Source organism: Bison bison, unplaced genomic scaffold, assembly GCF_000754665.1.
Source record: "Bison bison bison isolate TAMUID 2011002044 unplaced genomic scaffold, Bison_UMD1.0 scf7180017864248, whole genome shotgun sequence".
NCBI lineage: Eukaryota > Metazoa > Chordata > Mammalia > Artiodactyla > Bovidae > Bison > Bison bison.
Window position 1 is genome coordinate 208888 of NW_011494820.1, and position 10346 is coordinate 219233.

General features: G+C 42.4%; 1 protein-coding gene across 1 annotated transcript in view; it reads right to left on the reverse strand.

Annotated features, from left to right (window-relative positions):
* OBSCN (obscurin, cytoskeletal calmodulin and titin-interacting RhoGEF) overlaps positions 1-10346 on the reverse strand; it is a 225824-nt gene that overhangs the window by 106086 nt on the left and 109392 nt on the right. The window contains exons 20-21 of the mRNA XM_010847289.1: positions 8262-8537; positions 2371-2646 (exon numbers count right to left, since the gene is read on the reverse strand). Of these exons, the coding sequence (XP_010845591.1) occupies positions 2371-2646; positions 8262-8537 (552 nt within the window). The remainder of the gene's footprint in view (positions 1-2370; positions 2647-8261; positions 8538-10346) is intronic.

The following is a 10346-nucleotide window of genomic DNA, read 5'->3' on the forward strand; positions in this document are numbered from 1 at the left end:
AAAGGAGATTAGTCCTGAATGTTCATTGGAAGGACTGATGCTGAAGCTGAAGCTCCAATACTTTGGCCACCTGATGTGAAGAGCTGACTCATTGGAAAAGGCCCTGATGCTGGGAAAGATTGAAGCCAGGAAGAAAAGGGGATGACAGAGGATGAGATGGTTGGATGGCATCACCGACTGAATGAACATGAGTTTGAGCGAGCTCCAGAAGTTGGTGATGGACAGGGAAGCCTGGTGTGCAGCAGTCCATGGAGTTGCAAAGAGTCGGACATGACTGGCAACTGAACTGAACTGGAATGGCAGAAACCAAGACAACACTGTAAAGCAGTTATAGCCCAATTTTAAAATTTCCATAGGACTATTTCAGTTATCTATTTCTTCTTGTGTGACTTTTTCATATGGTTTTCTAACATTTGATCAAGTTGTTGAAAATTTCAGAATTATTACCATAAAATAACTTAGTCTCTTAAAAACCATTTTAGGAAGATACATAAATATTTTAGTTATCTGTACTCACCCACAAATCATTAATATATCAGCATACAACCAAACTGTTACATGTACGTAATATAATACCATCACCCACATCTCTCTAATGTTGAGATCCACTTAACAAAAGGAAATAAATTGTTATCAGACTTCTCCATGAACCTGCCAGAGTGGTACAGACACACACTCCTCAGGATGTGCTGTAGAATAAATGCCAACTTATCAGTAAATGGCTGCTACTATAAGGACTCATCTTTAACAAAGTGTACTGATATAGCTTAGGCTACTTATTTCTTTCCATTTCTAAATTTATAAATCAAACTCCAAGAAGAATTCTGACACAGAATGGTCTAACAACAAGATATGAATTCCAGACCTCACATGTGCATGTCTCAGACACATACCTACCAGTCCTCTGGTCTTTTTTATTTCCCACAAACACTGCAGGAAAACATATCTAGATTTTGTTACAAATGGGAGCACAGACAACTTCTACAGCCACACCTTGTTTTATTGCACTTTGTTGAGGTTGGCAGATATTCTTGCATTTTGTACAAATCGAAGGTTTTTGACAACCCTGCATCAAACAAAGCTTTCACTGCCATTTTCCCAACAGCATCTATTCACTTCATGTCTGTGTGGCATATTTTGGTAATCTTTGCAATATTTCAACCTTTTTCATTACCATCTTAAAGGAAACCAGTCCTGAATATTCATTGGAAGGACTGATGCTGAAGCTGAAACTCCAATACTTTGGCCACCTGATGCAAAGAACTGACTCATTTGAAAAGACTCCGATGCTGGGAAAGACTGAAGGCAGGAGGAGAAGGGGACAACAGAGGATGAGATGGTTGGATGCATTACCGATTCTACGGATATGAGTCTGAGTAAGCTCCAGGAGTTGGTGATGGACAGGGAAGCCTGGTGTGCTGCAGTCCATGGGGCTGCAGAGTCGGACATGACTGAGAAACTGAACTGAACAGATATATGCTATGGTAATCTTTGATCAATGGTCTCTGATGTTACTACTACTCACTGAAGGCTCATATGATGGTTAACAATTTTTAGCAATAAAGCATTTTTTGCCTCAAGTATGTACATTTTTAAACATTATGCTATTGCACACTTAACAGACTATAGTATAGCGTAAATATAACTTTTATATGCACTGGAAAAACAAAAAATCTGTTAGGTCACTTTATTGCAATCATGCATGCATGCTAAGTCGCTTCAGTGGTGTCCGACTCTGTGCAACCCCCATGGACAGCAGCCCACCAGGCTCCTCTGTCCATGGGGTTCTCCTGGCAAGAATACTGGAGTGGGTTGCATGTTCACTTTATTACAGTGACCTGGAACCAAATCCACAATATCTCCTAGGCATTCCTATACATAAATGTACATGAGGGTCTTAAAGAAAATATGAATAACCCAAAGTTTAGTCAACCTTATACAAAGAGATGCAAGTGTCTCTGACTAGTGAGAACCCCAGTATGGTTCTAAGAGAGGGCATACCCAGACATCCAAAAAAGCAGTCACATAACTCAGGTGTGAGATGACTGGTCTATTTCAGAATTCAAGCATCCAACAGAGCCACAGTCCTGGACACCAAGAAACATGACAGGGGTTTTGGGCAGGTTTAATCACACTCAGGATGTGTGATTAAACACGACTCTATGGAAACACCACAAGGTGTTCAAGAACAGCCCTCTTCCTCTCATACACACCCTTTCTACTTTGTCTTCCTTGGCCCAGTCACGGGCATGAAAATAGGAGGGAGGAGGATGGGAGGCCTGAAGAGATGACGTCTAATGAGAGAGCATCAGGGCCTAATGCAATTCAACCACCATCTCCAAACAAGACTAAGTACCACAAAGGACTGACCTGTGACGTCCAGGCGGAAGGAGACCTTCTGACCCCCGGCCTCGCAGCTGTACTCCCCAGCATCCGCCTTGCCTGCCTGCTGCACCACCAGCCGCCTGGTGCAGCCCTTGGCTTCCACACGCACTTTCGAGCTGGAACTCAGCTTCTTGCCGTCCTTGTACCACGTCACCTCCGTCTGGGCCTGGGCCACCTCGCAGTTCAGCGTGGCACTTGCCCCCGCCACGGCCTGCACTTCACTGCATGCCGGCTGCTCCTTGGCGAACACCACCGAGGGCTCTGGGGACAGAGGGGGATACACAGGGTCAGAGACCCCATCTATGTCAAGATGCAACACTAAGGAAAGAATGATTAAACAGGGGGCAAGAAGACAGGAAACTTCTCCAGGCTTTGCACCAGTTCTGTGACCTAGAGAAACTCCACCACCTTCTCAGCAACAAGCAACACAATTTATTTCTATATTCCACCCCTGATCTGTGGAGGCTGTTCCATTGAGAAGCTGTGAAAGAATTCTCTCATGCAGATCTTCTAGAAAAAGAACTGCAGAGTCCTCAACCTTCCTATGGGAGGCCAGAGTCCTTCCCATACAACTGTACAGGGCACGTTCTCATCTGCAGTGAATGAGAGCTCCTGAGGCTCCACCCTAACCACACTCTCAGTGCTGTCAGCTGTTAGCAACCTGATGGGAGTGAAGCTACACCACTGTGGCTATCTGTTGCATGGTCCTAATGATTCACAAACTGAAGAATATGAGTTTTACAGTTATTCTGTAGTTTAACCTTCTGTGGTTCAAGTTTTGTACAATTTTCAAAATTTGCAGTCTGTTTTTTCCAGATTCATTTAGGAGCTCTTTATATAATTAAATGTTATACTGTGTTGATGGTTCAGTTCAGTTCAGTTCAGTTGCTCAGTTGTGTCCAACTCTTTGTGACTCCATAGACTGCAGCACGCCAGGCATCCCTGTTCATCACCAACTCCCAGAGTTTACCCAAACTCATGTTCATTGAGTCAGTGATGCCATCCAACCATCTCATCCTCTGTCATCCCCTCTTCCTGCCTTCAATCTTTCCCAGCATCAGGGTCTTTTCAAATGAATCAGCTCTTCACATCAGGTGGCCAAAGTATTGGAGTTTCAGCTTCAATATCAGTCCTTCCAATGAACACTCATGACTGATTTCCTTTAGGATGGACTGGTTGGATCTCCTTGCAGTCCATGGGACTCTTAAGAGTCTTCTCCAACACCACAGTTCAAAAGCATCAATTCTTTGGTGCTCAGCTTTCTTTATAGTCCAATTCTCACATCCATGCATGAGTACTGGAAAAACCATAGCTCTGACTAGACAGACCTTTGTTGGCAAAGTAATGTCTCTGCTTTTTAATATGCTGTCTAGGTTGGTCATAACTTTTCTTCCAAGGAGTAAGCGTCTTTTAATTTCATGGCTACAGTCACCATCTGCAGTGATTTTGGAGCCCCTAAAAATAAAGTCAGCCACTATTTCCACTGTTTCCCCATCTATTTGCCATGAAGTGATGGGACCAGATGCCATGATCTTAGTTTTCTGAATGTTGAGCTTTAAGCCAACTTTTTGGCTCTCCTCTTTAAGAGAAGACTACACATGGACATCACCAGATGGTCAACACCAAAATCAGATTGATTATATTGTTTGCAGCCAAAGATGAATTAGCTCTATACAGTCAGCAAAAACAAGACCAGGACCTGACTGTGGCTCAGGTTATTAACTCCTTATTGCAAAATTCAGACTTAAACTAAAGAAAGTAGGGAAAACCACTAGACCATTCAGGTATGACCTAAGTCAAATCCCTTAAGATTATACAGTGGAAGTGAGAAATAGATATAAGGAACTAGATCTGATAGACAGACTGCCTGATGAACTATGGATGGAGGTTCATGACATTGTACAGGAGACAGGGATCAAGACCATCCTCAAGAAAAAGAAATGCAAAAAAGCAAAATGGCTGTCTGAGGAGTCTTCACAAATAGCTGTGAAAAGAAGAGAAGCGAAGAGCAAAGGAGAAAAGGAAAGATATACCCATTTGAACGCTGTTCCGAAGAACAGCAAGGAGAGTTAAGAAAACCTACCTCAGTGATCAGTGCAAAGAAATAAGAGGAAGACAATAGAATGGGAAAGACTAGAGAACTCTTCAAGAAAATTAGAGATACCAAAGAAACATTTCCTGCAGATAGGCTCAATAAAGGACAGAAATGGTATGGACCTAACAGAAGCAAAAGAGCTTAAGAAGAGGTGGCAAGAATACACAGAAGAACTGTACAAAAAAGATCTTCATGACCCAGATAATCATGATGGTGTGATTACTCACCTAGAGCCAGACATCCTGCAATGTGAAGTTAAGTGGGCCTTAGAAAGCATCACTATGAACAAAGCTAGTAGAGGTGATGGAATTCCAGTTGAGCTATTTCAAATCCTGAAAGATGATGCTGTAAAAGTACAGCACTCAATATGCCAGCAAATTTGGAAAACTCAGCAGTGGCCACAGGACTGGAAAAGGTCAGTTTTCATTCCAATCCCAAAGAAAGGCAATGCCAAAGAATGCTCAAACTACTGCACAATTGCACTCATCTCACACGCTACTAAAGTAATGCTCAAAATTCTCCAAGCCAGGCTTCAGCAATATGTGAACCGTGAACTTCCAGATGTTCAAGCTGGTGTTAGAAAAGGCAGAGGAACCAGAGATCAAATTGCCAACATCTGCTGGATCATCAAAAAGGCAAGAGAGTTCCAGAAAAACATCTATTTCTGCTTTATTGACTATGCCAAAGCCTTTGAATGTGTGGATCACAACAAACTGTGGAAAATTCTGAAAGAGATGTGAATACCAGACCACCTGACTTGCCTCTTGAGAAACCTATATGCAGGTCAGGAAGCAACAGTTAGAACTGGATATGGAACAACAGATTGCTTCCAAATAGGAAAAGGAGTACATCAAGGCTGTATATTGTCACCCTGCTTATTTAACTTATATGCAGAGTACATCATGAGAAACGCTGGACTGGAAGAAGCACAAGCTGGAATCAAGATTGCCAGGAGAAATATCAATAACCTCAGATATGCAGATGACACCACCCTTATGGCAGAAAGTGAAGAGGAAGAGAAAAGCTTCTTGATGAAAGTGAAAGAGGAGAGTGAAAACGTGTTGTTGTGTTTATCTGTCCTCCCATTTTTGTGCTCTTTTTCATTTTTAAAATAATGTTTCTGGTGAGATTAAGTTATTCAATTAAGGCAAATATATCAGTTTGTCCTTGGTGGTTTCTGCATATATGATCTGTTTAAAAATCTTTCATTATCCCGCGGTCATTAAATAATCTTTATTATCAGATAAAAGCTTGTTTTACCTTTCACACAGAGGTCTCTAACCTGCCTGGAGTTGGTTCTTTGTGTGGTAGGAGGTAGATTCCAATGTTATTTTATTTTTCCGTATGGTTATGGGCCTTACCATCAATGATGATAAGATCCTCCCTTCTCTACACTTCAGTGTGAGTTCACCATCCCATTCCTTTGGGCTATTTATCTGCATTGAGACCCACTTGTCTAAATTGCTGTAACTTTTTTTTTTTAAGTCATGATTAGGTTGGAGCAAATATCCTCATTTTGTTAAAACTCACTTGGTTCTCTTTGGCCGTTGCAATCAAGTTGTCAATATTCTAATACCCCAAAGAACTGTGATTTGGCATTTAATGGGAAGTGAATGTCTCTGAGTTCCATAGATTGGTATACATTTATTTATATCTGTTTCCTGCCTCTATGCAATGCTTAATATTAATACTTTCACAAAGTCCTCAAGACCTTTTATTGCCATTCTTTTAAATTTCATTTTCCAGTTGTTTGTCTCTGATATATAGATACAGAATTGTTTTCTGTAAATTGTTTTTGTATGCAGTGATGTTTACCAATTCTCTTACTAAGTATAGTAATCAACGTTTCTAGATTTTCTAAATTGCTAATCATATCATCTGCATGTTTCATTTTTATTTTTCTAACTTTTAATCTTTTATTTCCCTCCTTAGTGTGTTGTGAATGCAGCATCAAAGTGGTGACAACTGGCTTTCTTATCTTGTTCCCTACTGCAAAGGCAGTGCCTTCAAAGTTTCACTTTATGGACGAGGATAGCCAGTTTTTCTCTATACTGCCAATTATTAAATAAAAGAAGAATCCTTATACTTTGGTAAGAATTTTATGGCAGGAATTAATGCTCAATTTTATCAAGTATTTCTCTTGGATATATGTAGCTATATTTTACTGAGTATTTTTATTCTCCATTTATTGGGGAAATCATATCATTTTTCTTTTATTTTATTGGCATTAAGCTTTCCATCAAATTTTCTACTGATTCTTGTTTTAAACCAACCTCGCACTCCTGGAATATAGCTGTTGCTGTACTGTATTTTCCTCTTAATAAACTGCTGAATTCAGTTTACTATTATTTTGTGGAAGATATTAGCCTTAATATCATCAACAGATTAAACAGTGTTACTTCTTCATAGTTACCTTGTCAGATTTTGGTATCAATGATATGTTCTCTATGTAAGATAAATTAGAGAATGCACTCCATTTTTCAATACTACAGAAGAATCTCTGTGAACATGGGATAATTTCTTACCAGAATACTCAGTACAATTTAACAACAGAGCAAGTAGGTTTAGACATTCTGCTGTGAGAAGATTGTTTATTATGGTTCCATTTATTTAAAATTCTGGGGTCTTTACAACTTGCTTGTTTTCCATTTTGTGAGTTTTGACATAGTTTTCTAGGAACTGATCAATTTGCAATCTTCTCTATTTTCATAAATTTTGTGCACACATTACAACAAAACATGGACTAGATTTTGCTACATCTGTGTTCAGGGAGTTTACTTATCCATGTGAAAATTGCTAACCCAGAATATCTAAAGATTTATAAGCCAAAATTCTGCCATAAAATAATTCCACGCATTACTGTGTGGCCAAAATTTTCTCTTATTCTGGTTCAGTGAATTCAGCTATCTCTTGCTAACAGGAACTCTCAAGTGTTCTGGGTAAGAATCTGCCAGGAAAACCCCAGGGGAAAGATATCTTGTCTATCTCAGCCCTGTAGATCAGGTAGAGCCCGAGTAATAGACACCCAGGACCACCAATGGAGTCTGAACACTTGTTGGGAAAATGTGACTGAGCGTTATTACACGGATGGTATAAAAGAACTGCCTTTCTCCCTCCAGAATACACTCACTCACCCATGCTTTCTTGGCTCAACACTGACAATGAACACAAGGCCGGGAACTTCTACAGGCATTCTACCAGCCCTCTGTGCTGCAGAGCTCCCTCTGCCCATCTCAGTAGCAAGAAACATTCTCCCACTGACCTCCTGTATCTAGGAAAACAGAGGGAAGACCTCCCAGAAACCTCAAGTTTGAGCATTCAAACTTTACTCCTGAGAGAATGTGAAAGAAGACTGTCAGGGATACATCAAACTGAAACAGCTGACCCACTGAGAACTCGCATAAAGTGCCTGATGAGGATGTGTGCTGGCTCTCCAGAAGAACGCATGGCGGGAGGAAAATCACACATCCCCAGGCCTACCTCAGCCCCCAGGCATCAGGGAGAGCCAGGGTCCTGACACCAGGAAAAAGAGGAAGGCTCTGGGCAGGTGCTAAGACAGTGTGACTGAGCCCCACTGCCTGGCAACAGGGGACAGAAACAACCCCTCTTCTTTCTACATGCACTCTCCCCATCCATCCTCTTCCAGCTCAAAATGGGCCTCCAGATGGGATGCAGAAGGCAGGGAGGCTGAAGAGATGAAGGTTCAAGGCACTCATATCTGAAAGCCAGTCCCCTTATCACATGCAAACAGGCTAGCTCAGCGTCCTCCTCCAGGACTGACCTGTGATGTCCAGGCGGAAGGAGACCTTCTGGCCCCCGGCCTCACAGCTGTACTCCCCGGCGTCCGCCTTGCCCGCCTGCTGCACCACCAGCCGCCGCCCGCGGCCCGTGGCCTCCACACGCACTTTCGAGCTCGAACTCAGCTTCTTGCCGTCCTTGTACCACGTCACCTCTGTCTGGGCCTGCGCCACCTCACAGCTCAGCGTGGCACTCGCCCCCGCCACGGCCTGCACTTCACTGCGTGCCGGCTGGTCCTTGGCGAACACCACCGAGGGCTCTGGGGACAGAGGGATACACATGGTCAGAGACACCATCTCAGTCAGGAGGGCAGCTACGGGCAAAGAAGACCTGGATGGGGAGCTGGGAGGGTCCAGATGCAGGTAGTGAAGCTGGAGACTTTTCCAGGCTCTGCACCAGTCCTGTGCCCTACAGAGGTCCTTCAGACATTCTCAGGAACAAGTGACACAGTCTACGCATTTTCCCACAGGTCCACCTGTTTGAGCTGGTCCCACACGGGAAGGGTCATTGGACCTTTGGAGAAGACCTTTGGAGATCGTTGGAGAAGACATCTCCCTGTTTGTGACATCTGCAGGATAACAAGGCAAGTGTCCCCCAACCTTCCTACATGATGCCCCAGTCTTCTCCAGGCTTCCCAGGCTTATGCAGGGAACTTTTCACCTGAAGTCCATGGAGATGGCTGAGGCTCGGTGCCCTTGCCTACTCTCACTATTGTCAACTGGTAGCAATCTGGGAGGAGTATTTCCACCTCCCTGTGGCTTTCTTTGTCATCATCTGAGGAATGAAGAAGTAGCTTCCCCCTTAGAACTGGGTTCCCCATTACTGTTTTCTTCTTTCTAGTGAAACCATTCCAATCTTTTCTCCACCTACTAATAGTAGACTCTCTGTTCTCACAATTCACCTCTGGCCACTCTTTATCCATTTAAATACCAGAGAATGACACATAGGTAGGTTTTAAGGATGTTCCCAACTATGTGACTTGCATTTTCACTCTCTGATTGAGTCCTCTGTTAAATCAAACTTTTTCCTTCCAATAGTGTCAAATGTCCATTTCAAAGCCCCTTGAGTTTGGAGCATTTGTGTTTGTACTTAAGAAATGTTTCCTTAAGTCTTTAAAGAAATCATGTTATCATCCAAGGGAATTTGGGGTTTTACCATTTACACTGAGGTTCTAACCCATCCTGAGTTGACTTTTGTGTGTGGTGTGAACTGCTGGTACAATTTAAGTTTTCAGAATGGTCAAACAGTCCAAGTAGCATTTATGAAGACAGCACTTTCCTCAACTTCTCCAATAGACGCCACAGTATCAAGTGGAAGGTGAGGGTGGGTAGATGGCTGGTGCAAAAATCCATTTATGCAAGGGACTATTTCTGAGCTCACTTCTGTCCCTCTCATGTGGTAACTATCCCTGCACTGGGATCCTCTTATCTTCAAAATTGTAGCTTTGTGACATCAGGTCCCAGTGAATGCTCCCACCATGCTTTCCTTCAAGAAAACAGTGTATTGATGGCACCTGACCTTTGGAATCTGCCTGTTATTCTTCCATCAGACCACCCAAACAGAAATTTGGTTTCAATTCTGATTGCTAATCTTTGATTTTTTTCTGATTCCTTTCTCTCTATTCCAAATTCTTACTGTCTCTCAAGAATCTTGAATAATTTTCCCACACACAGCCACCTAGCAATTTTTATCAGACCTGGAATTAGAAACATACTATAATTGTGCTACTCTAACTCTAAACGACAAAATGATTTCTGTTCGTTTCCAAGGCAAACCATTCAATATCACAGTAATCCAAGTCTATGCCCCAACCAGTAACGCTGAAGCAGCTGAAGTTGAATGGCTCTATGAAGACCTATAAGACCTTTTATAACTAACACCCCAAAAAGACGTCCTTTTCATTAAAGGGGACTGGAATGCAAAAATAGGAAGTCAAGAAACACCTGGAGTAACAAGCAAATTTGGACTTGGAGTAAGGAATGAAGCAGGGCAAAGGCTAATAGAGTTTTGCCAAGAGAACGCACTGGTCATAGCAAACACCCTCTTCCAGCAACACAGGAGAAGACTC